Source organism: Rhinolophus ferrumequinum, chromosome 23, assembly GCF_004115265.2.
Source record: "Rhinolophus ferrumequinum isolate MPI-CBG mRhiFer1 chromosome 23, mRhiFer1_v1.p, whole genome shotgun sequence".
Classification (NCBI taxonomy): Eukaryota; Metazoa; Chordata; class Mammalia; order Chiroptera; family Rhinolophidae; genus Rhinolophus; species Rhinolophus ferrumequinum.
In genome coordinates, this window is record NC_046306.1 from 40,372,791 (window position 1) to 40,393,814 (window position 21,024).

The 21,024-nt window shown below is 42.4% G+C and overlaps 1 protein-coding gene and 1 pseudogene across 5 annotated transcripts in view; both read left to right on the top strand.

The window, feature by feature from the left end:
- Positions 1-21,024, top strand: part of CFAP61 (cilia and flagella associated protein 61) — a 336,449-nt gene that overhangs the window by 209,744 nt on the left and 105,681 nt on the right. For all 5 annotated transcript variants that reach the window (XM_033094245.1, XM_033094247.1, XM_033094246.1 and 2 more), the window contains one exon: positions 8,070-8,238. In XM_033094245.1, the coding sequence (XP_032950136.1) occupies positions 8,070-8,238 (169 nt within the window). The remainder of the gene's footprint in view (positions 1-8,069; positions 8,239-21,024) is intronic.
- On the top strand, positions 12,942-14,825 carry LOC117016241 (RNA-binding protein FUS-like; annotated as a pseudogene).

Genomic DNA, 21,024 nt, shown 5'->3' on the forward strand with positions numbered 1-21,024 from the left:
TGACATCGAAGATAGAAACCTGGAAATGACACGGATGGAAGAAGAAAGAGACTTGAGACTTAAAAGAAGTGAAAGAACTCTACAAGAACTTTCTGACTCCATCAGAAAGAGCAATATAAGAATAATGGGCATACCAGCAGGAGAAGAAAGACAGAAAGGAACAGAGAGTATACTCAAACAAATAGTCAATGAGAACTTCCCAAACTTGTGGAAAGAACTGGATCCTTGATTCCAAAAAGCAAATAGAAAACCTAATTACCTCAATCCCAAACAGTCTGTCTCCAAGGCATATTGTATTGAAGCTGTCTAAAATCAACGACAAAGAAAGAATCCTCAAGGCAGCCAGGGAAAAGAAGACGGTAACGTACAAAGGAAAGCCCATTAGATTATCATCAGATTTTTCAGCAGAAACTCTACAAGCCAGGAGGGAGTGGAACCAAATATTCAAACTATTGAAAGAGAGAAATTATGAGCCAAGAATAATGTATCCAGCAAAGATATCCTTTAGATATGAAGGAGGAATAAAGACCTTTCCAGACAAACAGAAGCTGAGGGAATTTTCTAATACACGACCTGAACTACAAGAAATACTAAAGGAGGCTATTCGACCACTATCAACAGGGACAATTTGTGGCAACCAAAACACAAAAAGGGGGAGAGTAAAGGCCTGAACCAGAATATGGGAATGGAGAAAGTAAGCATGCTAAAGAAAATGGAATACTCTAAATATCAAACGTTCTTTTACTTAAACTTAAGGGTAACCACTCAAGAAAAATCCAGAACTGAAATATATACTGTAATAAAAGAAGAAACAGAGGGAAACATCATAGAATACCATCATACAGAAATAATAGACAACAGCGAAAAGGCAAAGAAACAATGGAGACACAGCCTTAACAAAAAACTAAAGACAGAATGACAGGAAAGCCTCACATATCAATAATCACCTTAAATGTAAATGGACTGAATTCACCAATAAAAAGGCACAGAGTAGCAGATTGGATTAAAAAACTAAACCCAACCATATGCTCTCTCCAAGAGACACATCTCAGCTACAAGGACAAGCATAGACTCAAAGTGAAAGGGTGGAAATTGACACTCCAAGCAAATGGTCTCCATAGAAAATCAGGTGTAGTCATACTGGTATCAGATGAAACAGACTTCAGGGTGAAAAAGGTGATAAGAGACAAAGATGGACATTTCATAATGATAAAGGCAACTATAAAACAAGAAGACATAGCAGTCATGAATATTTATGCCCCCAATCAGGGAGCACTGAAATATACCAAGCAATTATTAACAGAACTATAGGGAGAAATTGACCAAAACACAGTTATACTAGGGGACCTAAATACATCATTGACAGCTATGTATAGATCATCCAAACAGAAAATAAATAATGAAGTAGCAGCCCTAAATGATACATTAGATGAAATGGACACAATTGACATTTATAGAGCACTTCATCCTAAAACATCAGACTATACATTTTTTTCTAGTGTACATGGAACATTCTCAAGGATAGACCATATATTGGGACATAAAATCAGCCTTAGCAAATTTAGGAAGATTGAAATCATACCAAGCATATTGTCTGATCACAAGGCTTTGAAACTGGATATCAACTGCAAAAAGAAAGCAGGAAAAATCACAAGTACATGGAGATTAAACAACATACTTTTAAAGAATGACTAGGTCAAAGAAGAAATTACAGGAGAGATCAAAAGGTACATCAAACAAATGAGAATGAAAATACATCCTACCAAAATTTTTGGGATGCAGCAAAAGCAGTTTGAAGAGGGAAATTTATATCATTACAGGCCTGTCTCAAGAAACAAGAAAAATCCCAAATAAATAACCTCATGTTACACCTTAAAGAACTAGAAAAAGAAGAACAAATGAAACCCAAGGTCAGCAGAAGAAAGGAAATAATAAAAATCAGAGCAGAACTAAATGAAATAGAGAACAAAAAGACAATAGAAAAAATTAGTGTGACAAAGAACTGGTTCTTTGAAAAGATTTAAAAAATTGACAAACCCTTGGCTAGACTCACTAAGATAAAAAGAGAGAAGACACTAATAAACAAAATCAGAAAGGAAAAAGGGGAAATTATCACGGATGCCGCAGAAATACAAAGGATCATCCAAGAATACTATGAAGGACTGTATGCCACCAAATTCAATAACCTAGAAGAAATGGACAAGTTCTTAGAAATATATAGCCTTCCTAGGCTGAACCATGAAGAACTGGAAAATCTAAACAGACCGATCACTAGTAACGAAATTGAATCAGTCATCGAAAACCTTCCCAAAAGCAAAAGTCCAGGATCAGATGGCTTCACTAGTGAATTCTACCAAACCTTCAAAGAGGATCTAATACCAATCCTGCTCAAACTCTTCCAAAAAATTGATGAAGAGACAGTACTCCCTAACTCATTTTATGAGGCCAACATTACCATGATACCAAAACCTGGTAAGGACAACACAAAAAAAGAAAACTACAGAGCAATATCTCTGATGAATACAGACGCAACAATCCGAAACAAAATTCTAGCAAATCGAATGCAACAATGCATTAAAAAGATTATTCACCACGACCAAGTGAGGTTCATCCCAGGGGCACAAGGATGGTTCAATATCCGCAAATCCATCAATGTGATACATCACATAAACAAAATAAAGGACAAAAATCATATGATTATATCAACTGATGCAGAAAAAGCATTTGACAAGATACAACATCCATTTATGATTAAAACACTTAATAGCATAGGTATAGAAGGAAAATACCTTAACATAATAGAGGCCATATGTGACGAAACCTCAGCTATTCTCATAATTAATGGGAAAAAACTGAAGCCCTTTGCTCTACGTTCAGGAACACGACAGGGCTGTCCCCTATCACCTCTGCTTTTCATCATAGTGTTGGAAATCCTTGCCAGAGCAATCAGGAAAGAGAAAGAAATAAAAGACATCCAAATTTGGAATGAAGAAGTTAAATTGTCACTCTTTGCAGATTACATGATGCTATATATAGAAAACCCTAAAGACTCCACCAAAAAGCTATTAGAAACAATCAATGAATACAGTAAAGTTGCCGGCTACAAAATCAACGTACAAAAGTTCATTGCATTCCTATATACTAACAGTGAAATCTCAGGAAAACACAATTCCTTTTGCAATTGCAGCAAAAAGAATAAAATACCTAGGAATAAACTTAACCAAGGATGTAAAAGACCTGTATGCTGAAAACTATAAGACATTTTTAAAAGAAATTGAAGAAGACACAAAGAAATGGAAAGACATTCTGTGCTCATGGATTGGAAGAATCAACATAGTTAAAATGGCCATATTACGCAAAGCAATATACAGATTTAATGTACTCTCCATCAACATCCCAATGGCATTTTTTAAAGAAATAGAACAAAAAATCATCAGATTTGTTTGGAACCACAAAAGACCCCGAATAGCCAAAGCAATCTTAAGAAAAAAGAACAATACTGGAGGTATCACACTCCCTGACTTCAGCTTGTACTACAGGGCAACAATAATCAAACAGCACGGTATTGGCCGAAAAACAGACATGTAGACCAATGGAATAGATTTGAGAACCCAGAAATAAAACCACATAAATATGGACAGATAATTTTTGACAAAGAAGCAAAAAACATTCAATGGAGAAAAGACAGCCTCTTCAATAAATGGTGCTGGTAGAATTGGGAAGCCACATGCAAAAGAATGAAACTGGACTGCTATCTGTCACCATGTACCAAAATTAATTCAAAATGGATCAAAGACTTACGCATAAGACCTGAAAAAATAAACTGCATAGAAGAAAACATACTAAACTTATGGACCTTAGGTTCAAAGAGTGTTTTATGAATTTGACTCCAAAGTCAAGGGAAGTGAAAGCTATAATAAATGAATGGGACTATATAAAATTTAAAAGCTTCTGCACAGCAAAAGAAACCATTGGCAAAATAAAGAGGCAACCAAGTGAATGGGAGAAGATTTTTGCAAATAGTGTCTCTGATAAGGGGCTAATATCCAAGATATACAAGGAACTCATGCACCTCAACAACAACAAAAAAAACAAACAACCCAATTGAAAAATGGGCAGAGGACCTGAAAAGACATTTCTCCAAAGAGGACATACAAATGGCAAATAGACATATGAAAAAATGCTCAACATCACTAATCATCAGAGAAATTGTCACACAGGGTGGCCTGCGGGGTCTCTGCTCCTGCTCCCCACATAAGAACTCAGGATATGGTGAGGCCAAAAAAGAAACACCCACGAAGCCATAATTAGGGGAGTCATACACTATATTCTCGCTGGCAGCTGGGTTAGAGACACAGAAAACAGGAGCCACACTGACCACAACCCTCACTCCGCCACTTGCTAGCTCAGCCACCATCTTCTTGCTAGCCCCCATTTGCTGCTAGCGTAGCCATGACAGTTATATTAGTGGCCAATGGCTCACTGGTTACAGCTCACAGCCAACTAGCCACAGCTGACGGCCATTTACTACCGGAGCCAACACCTTTCTACGTGAGGCCGAGAGCCTGGAAACTGCACTCCTGGCTCTACCCCCACAGAAATGCAACTAAAAACTACAATGAGATTTCACCTCACACCAGTTAGAATGGCTATCATCAACAAGACAAATAGTAACAAGTGTTGGAGAGGCTGTGGAGAAAAAGGAACCCTCATATACTGTTGGTGGGAATGCAGATTGGTGCAGCCGTTATGGAAGGCAGTGTGGATGTTCCTCAAAAAATTACGAATAGAATCACCATATGACCCAGCAATCCCTCTCCTGGGTATCTACCCAAAAAATCTGAAAACATTTATCCATAAAGACACGTGTGCTCCAATGTTCATTGCAGCTTTGTTTATGGAGGCCAAGACATAGAAACAACCAAAATGTCTTTCGATAGATGAATGGATAAAGAAGTTGTGGTATATATACACCATGGAATACTATTCGGCAGTAAGAAAAGATGATATAGGAACAATTTGTGACAACATGGATGGATCTTGAGAGTATAATGCTAAGTGAAATAAGTCAGATAGAAAAAGCAGAGAACCATCTGATTTCACTGATATGTGATATATAAACCAAAAACAACAAAAGAACAAGACAAACAAATGAGAAACAAAAACTCATAGACACAGACAATAGTTTAGTGGTTACCAGAGGGTAAGGGAGGTAGGGGGTGGGAGATGAGGGTAAGGGGGATCAAATAGATGGTGATGGAAGGAGAACTGACTCTGGGTGGTGAACACACAACAGGATTTATAGATGATGTAAATACAGAATTTTACACCTGAAATCTATGTAATTTTACTAACAATTGTCCCTCCAATGAACTTAAAAACATAAATAATAAAATAAATAAATATATAAATGCGAATTCTGAACTTCACCCTAACCAGTGTTTTGATTTATTATTGTTACTATTTTTTTGAATAGCCAATGTTTGTCTTCTTTCTCCAGCCCTGTCCAGGGTCTGGTGGAGGTGCTAATGACATGCCTGGAATGCAGCAGAGAGAAAGGCAGTGGGAGGGGAGGAGAAACAGGGAGCAGGAGAAATCCACTAACTGGACAATCATCCCTGAATAACCTAAAGTTAATTGTGATGTTCCTTCTTCTAAGAGTGTCATGATAAATCCTTTGTGAAACCCTCTGAGGTTCTTTCCATTTCTGAAGGGTTCTGGTTCCATGAAGAGCAGGTCTCTCTCTATCATACTTATATTTGCTTTCCTGGGGTTTGCTCCTAATTTTGCCCCTGGAGCTTTGTGCTAAGTGTCTGACACCAGCTGTGGGGGCACTGCAACTTTGAACAAGCAGGCCACTTCACATATGTCCTCTTTCAGAAATTTCCCCATCTTGCATTTCTGCTTTTTTTATTACCTGTTTCCAGAATGTTCTATGAAGACAACCTTTCACATTATTTCAAGTCAGGGTCAAATTCTCTTGAAAAACATGATGTTTCATTGATATTCCTTCTTTGGTTCCTTCTGTCTTTTCCAGAGAACCCTAGTAGAGGTATTTCTCTTTTCTTCAAGCCATGAGACAGTCCCTGCCATGTTAGAATCTTAATGTTCACTAACTCTGCTTAGGAAATAATTTTGGAAAACTGTCACTTATAGTTTCCAATGTCCAGTTTCACTTACCTGAGAAGTAAATGAAGGAAGATCCAGAATGGATAGTAATAGCCAGAACTAATAGTAATCACCTACAAAGTGATATTTTAAACTGAGAAATGTCATTCAACATAATAACAGACTGTAAAAGCAGCACCCCACCTTCTTGAATGCTTCCTAAGGTTCCTAAAAAACAAGTGTTCCCAAATGCCAGTTCCCACTGGACAGAGCTTCAAATTTTAACTCTGAGATACGCATTCTGACATTATCAACACTACTATCCTACTGTCATTAAAAATAACATTGTCTTAGCCTTCCCCAAATTTCCCCTGAGAAATTTTATCTTTGAAAAAATCCTCATAACACTGATAATCCTTGTGCACTAACTGTATTTAATTTTTCCTCTTCTTGGACGACTGACAGTACTGTTTTTGTTAAGAAGAGACTGCAATGCAAATAAGAACAATCCTTTGTGGGTTTTGTACATTGAATGTACAAAATCAATGAAGTTTCCTGTTTTCCTGTAAAGCTACCAAAATGGTCTTTTAAAAAAGAATTTCATCTCCCTCTCTATTATTTTCCTGTGACAGTCCATCTCCCAATTTTCTTTTCGTGTTAAGAAGAAATTTTCTTGTTTTTAAGTGCTGTTTCATGGAGAGACACAAAGCCCAGAGCTCCCTTCTCTTTTACAGGTCCAATAACAGGGTCTAATGTACATCCATTACTAGAATTCTTTTTGTGTGGTGAGAGCAGATTCATGAGTGGATCAAAAAGAAAAAAATGTTTTCCCATTACCACTTTAGTCCTGTTTGCCTCCAAGGAAAGTAAACAGGATTATGTATCATTAATAGTATTTAGAATAATACCCTTCATATATGCATGCACTTGATAAAACAGCATCTCTTACATTCTCACATTCATCTCTTGCAGTGATTGTGGCATGTGGGGAGGAAAATTATCCCATGTTGAGAAGTGAGAAAACTGGAGTATTGAAAGGGGATGCAGGGTTCCCAGGGTCATCTCATTGGTGACAGAGCAAGGACACAGACCTTGGCATAGTGAAGACTAGATTTAAATGAAACACTTACTATTCTGCCCCTCTACACTCTTGTAATGATCTCAGAATAGGATCACTAAGAGGGTCAAGTACAGGAGGTCAGAAAGTTCTAGAAGAAACCCTCACAAAACTCTTTCAATAAACCCAAAGCCACAAGAAACCCAATTTTCTCACATTGTAGTAGAGTGCTCAAACTCAGATGGGATGCAGACAAGAAAACCCATCCACCCTGGACCTGCTGTTCACAGAAGTACCAGTCCCATAAACCTTCTTTGCCCTGCAGAGTGAATCCAAAGTCTCCAGGGATGGTACTTGCTACGAACATAATTCCCTAACTGACATCTTCTCTAAGTAAAACGTTTGTTGTTTTGGCACAAATCCATACACTCATTTTTTAAGAATCAGTCATATATTGAAAAGTGTTAGCAAATAGGAAGGGTTCTCAATATTCAGGACCTTGATCCCTGCCTTTGGGAATCCTTACTGATGTCACTTTCTTCTTCCTCATTCCCTTTCAGTCTGTGGTCATTGTGACAATCCAACAGCTAAAGTAAATTTACACCCACCATGAAATTGAAGCAGAAAAAATGGTATATGTTAATGATTTCACACACACACACCCCTCCTTCCCTGTTGTGGACTGGCCTATGCCAGGCAGAACAATTTAGCTTTAATGGGAAGATGTCAATTTGTGACTATCTCATAATGAAAAAATCTCCTAGTATGTAGCCTTGGTCCTGGTAAACTCACAGCAAGAGCACAGACTCGGCCCACTAGGGAACCTGAACCAGCTCACCAGATGTCTAATTAATGCCCGCTGTCAGCTGCTCAAATGTCACTGATGGAGCCTCTCTCTCTGCAGCCACTGTTTTAATGATAAAGATCACGCGTTGATGTCGCTGTGCTCCTGGGTCAATGTGGTGGTTGGTAGAATGACTGCCATAGACCGAGCAGCCAAGCGTGTCGTGGTTTCTCAGGAAGAAATTGTGCTCTATGACCACCTCATCCTCTGCACCGGGCAGCAGTACCAGGTGAGGCCGTGCACAGCCATCTTGGTGATTGACGGTTAATGTGTTCACTGGGCACACGCTCTCATGGGTGAAGAGCATGCCTTCTCACCCTACAGCTGTCACTCTGTCTTCATAAAAGTGACTTGCAAGGCCCACACACAAGACCAGAATTGTGTCCAAAACCCTCATGGAAACCCATTCCAAGAAAAACATTCTGCTCATGGATAAGTCAGAGAGATGTCATTCTTTAAGCCTTTGTCCAAAAGTCTAACACTTACTGCTCACTGGAGCAGAATCCAGACACAACCCAGCATGCATTTGTGGAAAATTAATTTATGCCTCAAGAGGCTAACATTTGGCAGTCATGAAGGGCTCACACGAAAGTATTTCAAACGTGCGCACCTTCTGTCAACCTTATTTTATTCTGTCTTTCCTAGTTTATAAAACTAGGAAACGTGACTGATTGATTACCCAGTGATCATGCTGTCCATTTTGATTAAATTCTCAAACCACATTTGAGGAAAGCATTGCTGGATACAACTGAAGCTGTTCAGTGTCTTTGGGAAGCAAATTTTAATATTCTCACTTTTCAACACACATTAGCATTTCATGTGGCCCACAAAATAGGACATGTCTTTGATCAAAAGAGATTTACTTTATAACTCGAAGATTGAGTCTTTTTTTTCATTTATTATCTTTTTATTAGTTTCACACGTACAAAACAATGTAATAGATATTTACACCCCTCACAAAGTGATAACCCCTGAAAATTGGGTCTTTTAATTACATTTCTCCCTGGAACCTGAGTAGGCCTCCATGTGGTGGGTCCGTTCCTGAGAAGTATTGTGGGGACAGAGCCAGGAGTGCAGTTTCCAGGCTTTCGCCCTCACATGGAAAGGTAGTAAATGGCCATCAACTGTGACTAGATGGCCACCAGCTGTGGTAGTGGGTCATCAGCTGTAACCAGTGAGCCATTGGCCACTAATATAACTGTCATGGCTACGCTAGCAGCAAATGGGGGCTAGCAAGAAGATGGTGGCTGAGCTAGCAAGCTGCGGAGTGTGGATTGTGGATTACAGACAGGCAGATTGCAATTAGCAAGTGAGGTTGGTTGGCAGAGAAGTGGACGGCGGATTGCAGATCATGTGGCTCCTGCTTCTTGTGTCTCCAACCCAGCCACCAGCGAGACTATAGTACTATGACTCCCCTATCTATGGCTCCGTGGGTGTTACTTTTTGGCCTCACCATGTCCTGCGTTCTTACGTGGGGAGCAGGACCAGAGAACCCGCAAGACATCCTGCATGACAAGTATGGAGTAATCCACTGTGGGGACAGAGTATGTGGCAACAAAGTCCCAGAAAGCAGTTTCCAGGTTCTCGGCCTCACGTGGAAAGGTGCTGGCTCAGGTAGTGGATGGCCGTCAGCTGTGGCTAATTGGCCGTCAGCTGTAACCAGTTAGCCAATTAGCCACTGATATATCTGCCGCGGCTGCATTGGTTAGTCGGTCGGTTGGCAGGCAGAGAAGTGGACAGCAGATTGCAGGTTGTGTGACTCCAGCCTCCAGTGGGACTATAGTAGTATGACTCCCCTACCTATGGCTCCGTGGGTGTTCCTTTTTAGCCTCGCCATGTCCTGTGTTCTTATGTGGGGAGCGAGAGCTGAGACCCCGCAGGCTGCCCCGCACGACAAATGGCACAGCGAGCAGGGTCTCCCGCACGACAGAGTCCCAGAGAGCAGTTTCCAGGCTCTTAGCCTCGTGTGAGCGGGTGCTGGCTCGGGTAGTGGTTGGCTGTTGGCTGTAGCTGGTTGGCCAATTGGCTGCTGATGTAACTGCTGTGACTGCGTTGGTTGGTTGGCTGGTTGGCAGAAGGAAAGCAGATGGCGAGTTGCGGATGGTCTAGCTCCTACTTCGTGTGTCTCGCACAGCCGCCAGCGAGAATATAGTGGTATGACACATCTATCTATGGCTCTGTTGTTGTTCCTTTTTGGCCTCACCATGTCCTCCGTTCTTATGTGGGGAGCGGGAGCTGAGACCCCTGCATGACACATGGCGCAGTGAGCAGTGTTTGGTGTCTGCCGAAACTCTTCGTAAGGTAATGGAGCAGCTTATACGTATGAAAGCTCAGTTTCAGGAGGCCCATGAGGAGCTGTGCTGGGAACGGGAGGCACGGTCTGCCTGGGAGACTCGAGCCTCCAGATGGCACACCACCCTCTTGGCCGTATAAGGCATCGCCTTCCTTTTGGTAATCTGCTGCTGCCGTAGGCTCCGAGGGTTGAGGGCATCTTGCACTGAGGCCTCCACCCAATCGGATGCCTGGCACGGTGACCAGGATTCCGACCAGGTAGAAATGGCGTCTGACTCTGGGCAGGAGGACGAGTAGCCCCCACACAGTGTGTGGTGCCTGGTAGCCACTGTTCTCAGAAGTTGGACCCCCGAGGAGAAGTGGGAGGACATGGATGGCTCTCCGGCCTGCGTGGAGAGGGCCCTGGGGTTCTAGCTGAGCCGTTGACGGAGGAGGCCAAGGGTATAGCCAGCCGTGTGGGATGGATATTCCTTACCAAGTTGCATCATAACACGGAGGACTCTGGGGACAGAGTCCCAGAGAGCAGTTTCCAGGCTCTTGGCCTCATGTGGAAAGGTGCTGGCTCGGGTAGTAGATGGCTGTCAGCTGTGTCTAATTGACTGTCAGCTGTAACCAGGTGGAAAGATGCTCACTCAGGTAGTAAATGGCCATCAACTGTGATTGGATGGCCATCAGCTGTGACTAGTTGGCCGTCATCTGTAACCAGTGAGCCATTGGCCACTAATATAACTGCCGTGGCTACGCTAGCAGCAAATGGGGGCTAGCAAGAAAATGGTGGCTGAGCTAGCAAGAGCGGATTGCAGTTAGCACGGCAATTGAAGCTAGCAAGTGAGGTTGGTTGGAAGAGAAGTGGACTGCGGATTGCGGATCATGTGGCTCCTGCTTCCTGTGTCTCCAACCCAGCTGCCAGTGAGCCTATAGTGGTATGACTCCCCTATCTATGGCTCTGTGGGTGTTCCTTTTTGGCCTTACCATGTCCTGCGTTTTTATGTGGGGAGTGGGACCAGAGACCCCACATAACACCCTGCATGGCAAGGGGGCAGACAGCATTCTCTGCTCCCCAGGCGAAATGGAAAAGCTAACCTCCGTGACGGGACATGTGTCCCTGTGACAAAGGTTACAGAGTAGCCATAGGTTGGCCCACGACCAGGGCAACCACACTATAATGGAGTGGCTCACTGCTGTGGTACGCACAGTATGGGGAGAGGCTGGCGAGCTGCCAGACTCTGTGAGTAAATGGCAATCATATACTGAATTTACTCAAATCCGTGAAATGGGTATGAGACATGCTATGTTCAACTTTAATATGCAGGGGCCACATGACGAGTGTTTTACAGCCAGCATGAGAGATCTGGTTTTGGATACTGCCTCTGCAGTGCTTTTGGATCCTTGGTTGCCATTCTTACACCCTATGCGGGGCGTCAGATCCATGAAGTTACCTACTTCGTGTGTCTCACCCAGCCACCAGCGAGAATATAGTGGTTTTACTCCCCTATCCATGGCTCCGTTGTTGTTCCTTTTTGGCCTCACCATGTCCTGCGTTCTTATGTGGGGAGCGGGAGCTGAGACCCCGCATGACACCCTGCATGACATCCACCCCCACCCCAGGTACTGGTATGTTATATCTGGTTCTGTCTTAGGCCATCCTGTAAATAGTCATGGATTTGACGGAGTATGGTGGAGGGTATGTGTGTGCATGTTTTTCTTACATTGCCAAGCCAGGAGGAGGCAGTACCTGGTAGGGGACAGACAGCTGAGCAACTCCTCGCATCATTTATTTGCAGTTCTGAGCCTTGGCTACACGTTGAGATCACCTGGGGCAGTTCTGAAATATATCCATGCCTCGACTATGCCCCCGAAGCCTGTTTTAATTACTCTGGGGTGGGGGCTCAGTTATCAGAATATTTTTAAGCTCCCAGATGATTCTAAGCCAAGGCTAAGAACCACTGACTTGAACTTTCTCAGTTATAATCTCTCATCGTATCTTAGAGCAGCATCTCTCAAACTGTGATGTGCACACTCCTCCCCAGTGCATCTTGTTAAAATGCATATTTCAAGCAGGGAAGGGTGGGAGGGGCAGCCGAGATACTGCAATTGTGCCAAGCTTCCAGGTGAGGCCGATGCTGCTGGCGACCAGACCACCAGGTATCTGAGAATCAAGGCTTGGATTAGTCTCTGAGTACTTTCTTTTCTCCTCCTCCTCCTCCTGCTCCTCTTCCTCTTCCTTCTTCTTTCTTTTTTCTTTTTCCTAGTTAAAGGATAAAACTAAACTGAAGGAATATCTTATTTTCATCCTTGAGTATTCATATTTTTTAAACAGACCAGAAGAAGACATCTTGCACTCCTTTAGTATTCCCCCTTCGCCTGTTCCACTGAGTTCCAGCTGCTGTCTGTGACCACAGACTTTGGAAAATGTGAGTGGAAGACTCGGGTATCTGGCCCTTGCAGCTTTAGTCTGTGACACATTAAGCTCTTGCCCTTTTTACAATGGGAAAAGATGAAATGAAGCAGTCATAAAGAGAGCTCCAATTTAGTTTTTCCAGAAAGACAAAAAAGTTAAAGGTACAGAGTCTTTGAGACCTCGGTGCTCTGTGGTGTTGGAATCTTTTAGCGTGTCCACCTGTGCACGCTTGTGCCAACATGGCCTCAAATGACTGTACCCAACAAGCAACCCAAAGCTATGGGGTCTGCCCCACCCAGCCTGGACAGGGCTATTACCAGCAGAGCAATCAGCAATATGGACAGTAGAATTACGGTGGTTACAGTCAGTCAGCGGACACTTCAGGCTATGGCCAGAGCAGCTATAGTTCTTATGGACAGACCCAGATCACAGGCTATAGCACTCCTTCGGCTCCCCAAGGATATGGCTCAATGGGTGGCTATGGCGTTGGCCTGAGTTCGCAATCATCTCATGAGCAGCAGTCCTACCCTGGCTATGGCCAGCAACCAGCTTATGGAGACAGAGTCCCAGAGAGCAGTTTCCAGGCTCTCGACCTCACGTGGAAAGGTGCTGACTTGGGTAGTAGATGGTCATCAGCTGTGACTATCATCAGGTGGCCGTCAGCTGTAACCAGTTAGCCATTGGCCACTAATATAACTGCCGTGGCTAAGCTAGCAAGGGTGGATTGCAGTTAACAAGAGGGTGGTTGGTTGGCAGAGAAGCAGATGGCGGGTTGCGGATTGTGTGGCTCCTGCTTCCTGTGTCTCCAACCCAGCTGCCAGCGAGAATATAGTGATATGACTCTCCTATCTATGGCTCCGTGGGTGTTCCTTTTTGGCCTTACCATGGGACCAGAGACCCTGAGTGACACAGCTCCTAGTAGCATCTTGGGAACTTGTGGTAGCGGTTCTCAGAGCAGCAACTATGGGCAGCCCCACAGTGGGGGCTATGGTCCCCAGTCTGGCCATGGTGGCCAACAGCAAGGCTATGGACAGCTGCAAAGCTCCTATAATCCTCCTCAGGGCTACAGACAGCAGACCCAGTGCAACAAGAGCAGCGGAGGGGGCGGTGGAGGCGTGAAGGGAACTACGGCCAAGATCAGTCCCCCCATAAGCGGTGGCAGCAGTGGCGGTAGTTATAGCAGTCAGGACCAGAGGTGGGGTGGTGGCTATGCGGGAGGCCAGCAGGACTGAGGGGACCACAGCCAGGGCAGTGGTGGTGGTTACAATTACAGCAGTGGTGGCGATGAACCCAGAAGTCAAGGTAGCTGTTGGAGGCAGAGGCGGCATGGGTGGAAGTGACCATGGTGGCTTCAATAAATTTGGTGGCCCTCAGGACCGAGGACCACATCATGTCTTTGAGCAGGATAATTCAGACGACGACACCATCTTCGTGCAAGGCCTGGGCAAGAATGTTACAATTGAGTCTGTGGCTGATTACTTCAGGCAGATTGGTATTATTAAGACAAATAAGAAAACAGGACAGCCCATGATTAATATGTACACACACCGGGAAACAGGCAAGCTGCAGGGAGAGGCAATGGTGTCGTTTGATAACCCACCTTCTGCTAAAGCAGCTACTAACTGGTTTGATGGTAAATAATTCTCTGGGAATCCTACCAAGGTCGCATTTGCTCCTCAGCAAGCAGATTTCAGTTGGGGTGGTGGCAATGGGCTCCAGAGGCTGTGAAGGTGGTGGCCGCGGTGGCTGTGGCCCAGGGGACATTATCCGGTAAAGGGGGGGGGCAGTACAGCAGCCAGCTGGGGACTGGACGTGTCCTAACCTACATGGGAGAGCATGAACTTCTCTTGGAGGAATGAATGCAACCAGTCAAAACCCCTAAACCAGATGGCCCAGGAGGGGCACCAGAAGGCTCTCATATGGGAGGTAGCTATGGAAATGATTGTTGTGGTAGCAGAGGAGGCTGTGATCAGAGCAGCTACCAAGGCCGAGGCAGGGACCATGGGGGTGTCCGAGGGGGCCAGGGTGGTGGGGACAGAGGTGGCTTTGGCCCTGGCAAGATGGACTCCAGAGGTGACCATAGACAGGATCTCAGGGAGAGGCCATATGAGCCTGGCTCTTGAGGCTCTGGAACAGCTTTTCTTCTACACCCAATGTTACCTTCATTATTTTGTAACCTTCCAACTCCTGATCACCCACAGGTTTTTGTGTCGGAGTATGTAATTGTAACCATATCTCTGGTTCCCATTAAAAACCATCATTTTAGTTTTTAAAAAAAGTTAAAGGTACATAGAGTGATACAAAAAAGGCAGCTGAATTCACTGAAAGATCTTCCAGTGTTTTTTTTTCTATTTCCTTCTCCTCAATTCTATAATAGTTTTGTCCCAATTTTGTGATTAAAAATAAATGATGAAAATAAAACTTAAACCAAAGCAAGAGATACATAATTTAAAAATACCGGGGGTGCCAAAAAAATGTATGCACATTTTAAGAGATGTTAATACTTTGGTTAACGTTGCTCAAACATTAGTTCGCCATAATCAGAAGTGTCTGGATGCTGACGGTAACCACTTTGAGCACCTCTTGTAATTGCAGAAGTCAAACATGATTTGTATTCATCGTTTGTTATCGGTATATATTAATACAGTTTTTTCCTTTCTTAAAATGTGTATACATTTTTTGGCACCCTCTGTATAAGTACAAACCTTAACCTCTAATCAGACCTTTCAATGGCATTATCAATCTAAAAAACTATGCAACATTTTTCATATCCATGTGTACATCACTTAATCTTTTTATGAGAAAATTCATGCACAAGGTAAACCATTACATTGTGCTGCAAGGTTGTATGTGAGGAGGGCTGGTCTCTATTCCCAACCCTTTCTCCTGGGGCAACCACTTTGAGGCATTTCTGTTGTTAGTTCTTCAATACTTACCCCCAGAACTCCAAATCATGTGTTTATAGAAGGTTTTTCCTTGATCTGTCAACTTCTGACATTATCTATGACCTTTCCATTTTGGAAGATGATGATTTATCTAGCTCACTTTCAGTACTCTCTGACTCTCTTCCCCACCCTGCCTATCAATTTGATTATTTTGACTGGCAAGCAAATGCTCGTCCTGAAAACCATTATGAGGTAGCTTACAACTGAGGTACCTAAGCCACTGTCAATGGCTCATGGAGAAGCATTCAGGGGGGGGGATAGATGCTTACCCCATGCCTGGATTTGGGTCATCTCTAAAAGAAGAAGAAAAATCTGTCAGCTCGAAAGTCAAATGAGTCTGGTATTGACCACGAGAAGTCCATGGCAGGGACTCCCAAAGAGGTAACACTAGTAGCCAGCGGGCGAGGCAAAAGTAGCCAACCAGGCAAGAGAGCAAGCCAGGATGTTATGATGAACTTGATGTGGGTCAGCAATACGATGTGGTCTCCACAGGGCTAATTACATCTTAGGGTAAATGAAAGTGGTGCGTCCAAAATGCTGCAGTCCCTGCTACAAATGGGTAAAAAAGAGAGCTGTGCACACCACTTTGCTTCTGCAGTAAGACCTGAGAAAGGTGCTCCTCCAGTCATTCAGCAGCACCTACCTCTCATAAAGAGACCTCACTGTGTTTGATTATTTAAGGGGAAAATAATAGCATGAGATCAAAGAAAAGTGGCCATTCTAAGACAAAGCTGCAAATTTTTTGGTTTCTCCTATCCAAGAGGTGGGGCCTACATCTTCTTTCCTTGAATCTGGGCAGGCTTGTGACCACCTTGATCAATGAGCACAAATGAAGCGAAGTGGCATGACTTCCAAGGCCATGTCAAGGGCCATGCAGTATCTCCTTGTTTGTGGGAACAGTTGCTCCTGAAACCCTGATCTGTCCTGTAGGAAATCCACATACCTACTGTGCCCACCACGCTGGAGATGCCGTATATGATGCCGTTCCAGCTGAGCCCAGCCTTATAACCATCCCTTCCAGGGCACCAGATACATAAGTGAAGCCATCTTGGACCCTCCACTAGCTGAATGTCACTAAGTGACTTCTGTGGATAATACATGGAATAAAAGGATTGCCCAACCAAACCCCTTAAAGGGCAACATATGGTGTAAGAGATAAGAAGATATGATCGACATGGAGGCAACATATATATCATTGGTTTTCCCTAAAGAAGAGACCCAAACAAATAGAATAGAGACAAAAAGATATACTAGAAGAAAACTACTAATCTATAAACCATATTGTCCAGTTGACCACATTCCAGGCAAAATAAAGGGAAATTTTTCCAACTACTTACATTCTGATGAAATTTTGGTTCTATAAGAATGATAGGGGGAAAAAAATGAACAAACTTCAAGAGAAAACATAACAGATTACCAACCTTCGCCCCAACAAAAGCACAAAAATAAGGCAGACATCAAAAAATTACCTCTCCAGTATTAGATAGCATAAGAAAATGAAACTAGCCACGCAGAATTTTGAAGAAAATGTAGCGATTCAATAAGTCTCTTCTATTTGAAGACAGCAAAGAGCCATTCTTCATGTGTAAGGGCCTCAAAAAATGGTCTTCCCTGTTCATTTATGTATATCTGAATAACTGAGACAGGAAGGAAAATTTGGGACTTCATAATAGTATGAAAGGACAAGAGGCAAGCACCAAACAATTTAAAAAGTATCTAAATAATTTTTGTAAATCTGAGAATAAATGCAAATGGGAAATGATAAATCTTAATCTCAATCTAATCAAGACCAAGTTGTTGAAATAGGGAGAGAAGTAGCCGGGGAAGAATATGAAATGTCTTAATGGGAAATGCAAAGGTAATATTTCAATCTTGACTCGTATATTTAGAGGAATAAGGTTAAACAATGCTTTTGAACTGCATAATAAATTCACCTTTCAAACACCGGAGAAGATAAACTGGGAGAAAACATCATTCATGTAACCAAAGGGAAGAAAGCGAAGGAAATAGCCACCATGCTTAAACATGAAAGTATAAACCAAAATGGCATAAGGGAAGAAAACAACAGTTACAACAGTGAATGTCATGGTTTTAAACTACCCTGTTATAAGATCCAGGCTCTGCTTTTATACTAAATTCAAAATATAAGAGAAATAGTAAAACAAAAATGACACCCAAACTTTAGAAATGAAAAAATAGTTAAAAATGCACCAGCAAAAAGTGTCAAATTCAAAGAGCTGTTAGGAGCAGCAGCAATAGTAATATCCAGCAAAGCAGAATTAACTGGAGAAAGAAAAGCATTCATGCTGACAAAGGATAGAATTCATGACAACAATATAGATATGAGAGCCTGTTACATGCTGAACATGATTGTGTCAAAGAAAATGTCACAAAAGCAGAAATACACCTGAATATTCGTTTTTTTGGAGTCACATTTAAGAAGGGAAAGGACCAGTTGAAGCACATCCAGAGAGTCAAAGCCACCCTAGATGTTTAGCCAGAGGGATGAAGATTCAGGATTGTTGTCCTCAAATACTTGAGGGATTTTCATGTAGAAAACAAATTAGAATTGTACATCATGGCCCCAAGAGGCAGCATTAGGACAGTCTGCCAGAAGCGATGGGCATATAGTTTTTATTCATCCTAAAAAACAACTTTCCTAAGAGTCAGGGTCTCCACCAAAAGGGAATGTCCAGCTCCAGGAGGCAGCAAGATGTCTTCATGGGGGCCTGGTAAGGGGCATAGGAACACCTGCCAGAGGCTGAGTCGTTGCCATTCACCACACGTGTGTACAGTGACTCTCTGAGGTCTGTGCCACTTCCATCCCTATTTTATAGATGAGGGAACCATGGTGCAGTGAAGTTGAGAGTTTGTCCGAGGTCAATCAATGAAAAAGTGACAGACTAGGATTTGAACCAAGGTGGTCTGGCTCCAGAGCGTGAGTTCTTCACCATTGCCTCTATCTCTTCTCTTCCTCTTTCCCTGTCTCCTTGCCCTTCCTTCCTTCGTCCCTCTTTCCTGCTCTCATAGATGTGGTCCAGGGATTACACTTGATGGATTTTAAAGGTCAACACAGAAATTCTCGAACTTGTTGTTTATAGCTAGAGTCAAAAATAAGTTGTTCTTGTTGTTTTTTTCTCATTAAAAGTATCTGAAGAAAGCAGCTCAGCTCTGGTAAGGTGGCTCCCTGTTGTCATCAGGCACCCAGGTCCTTTTATCCTTTGTTATTCAATGGCTTCCACCCTCAGCCTATTGAAGTGGCTGCTGTGGCTCCAACCTTTCCATTTTCAAGAAGCAGGAAGGAGGAAGGACCAGCGCAAAATGACCTTTCATGTTGTCCCACCCAAGGACTCCTGACTTTTTTTTTTTTTTTTTTTTTTTTAATTTATTGGGGTGACAATTGTTAGTAGAATTACATAGATTTCAGTTGTGCAATTCTGAATCACATCATCCATAAATCACACTGTATGTTCACCACCCAGAGTCAGCTCCCCTTCCATCACCGTACATTTGATCCCCCTCACCCTCATCCCCCACCCCCCAACCCCCTTACGCTCTGGTAACCACCAAATTACGTTCCCCAGATTAATTTTCAAACCCCGTGGCCATCCTGTGGTCACCGACTGCCCTCCAATCCCCTCACCCTCCCCCCCACCCCCCACTCCCCCCGCCCATCTAGCAACCCTCAGTTTTTCCTCATTGTCTCCCACACAGTTTCTGATTAGTTCATTCACTTATTCTTTTCTTTAGAATCCGCAAATAAGTGAGATCATATGGAACTTATCTTTCTCTGTCTGACTTATTTCACTTAACATAATGTTCTCTAGATCCATCCATGTTGTTGCAAATGGTAAGATTTCTTTCTTCCTTATGGCTGCATAATACTCCATTGTATAAGTGTACCACAGTTTCTTAATCCAGTCATCTACCGATGGGCATTTTGGTTGTTTCCATGTCTTAGCTATTGTGTATAGTGCTGCAATAAACATAGGAGTGCATAGAGATTTTTGAATTGAAGTTCTGGATTTCTCCGGATAGATACCTAGGAGTGGAATTACTGGATCATAAGGTAGTTCCATTTTCAGAATTTTGAGATACCTCCATACTGTTTTCCATAGCGGCTGCACCAGTCTGCAATCCCACCAACAGTGCACAAGCGTTCCCTTTTCTCCACATCCGCGCCAGCACTTGTTGTTTGTTGATTTATTGATGATAGCCATTCTGACTGGGGTGAGGTGGTATCTCATTGTGGTTTTTATTTGCATTTCTCTGATGGTTAGTGAGGTTGAGCATTTCTTCATATGTCTGTCTGCCATCTGTATGTCCTTTTCAGAAAAATGTCTCTTCAAGTCCTCTGCCCATTTTTTAATTGGATCGTTTGTTTTTTTGGAGTTGGGTTGAGTAAGTTTTCCATAGATTTGTGATATTAATCCCTTATCAGATATATCACTGGCAAATATCTTTTCCCATTCAGTAGGATCCCTTCTTGTTTTATTGATGGTTTCCTTTGCTGTGAAAAAACTTTTTAGTTTGATATAATCCCACATGTTTATTCTTTCTCTTAGTTCCCTCGCGCGAGGGTGTATATCAGTAAAAATCTTACTCCGGGTAATGTCTGAGAAGTTTCTTCCTATATTTTCTTCTAGGTATTTTATGGTTTCAGACCTTACATTTAAGTCTTTAAGCCATTTTGAATTTATTTTTGTATATGGTGTAAGGAGGTGGTCCAACTTCATTTTTTTGCATGTGTCTGTCCAGGTTTCCCAGCACCATTTATTGAATAGACTGTCATTACTCCATCGTACATTCTTGCTTCCATTGTCGTAGATTAAATGGCCATATAGGCGTGGATTTATTTCTGGACTCTCTATTCTGTTCCATTGATCTATGTGTCTGTTTTTATGCCAGTACCATGCTGTTTTGATTACTGTAGCCTTGTAGTATAATTTGAAGTCAGGTATTGTTATACCTCCCACTTTGTTCTTATTTCTCAAGATTGCCTTTGCTATTCGGGGTCTTTTATGGTCCCATATAAATTTTAGGATTATATGTTCTATTTCTGTGAAAAACGTCGTTGGCAGTTTGATAGGAATTGCATTGAATATGTATATTGCCTTAGGCAGTATGGACATTTTAACTATATTAATTCTTCCTATCCATGAACATGATATGTGTTTCCATCTATTTATATCTTCCTTCATTCCTTTCATCAGTGTCTTATAATTTCCTGAGTATAGATCTTTTACTTCTTTGGTTAAATTTATTCCCAGGTATTTTATAGTCTTTGGAGCGATTGTAAATGGGATTGTTTTTTTAATTTCTCCTTCTGATGTTTTATTATTGGTATATACAAATGCAACTGATTTCTGAATATTAA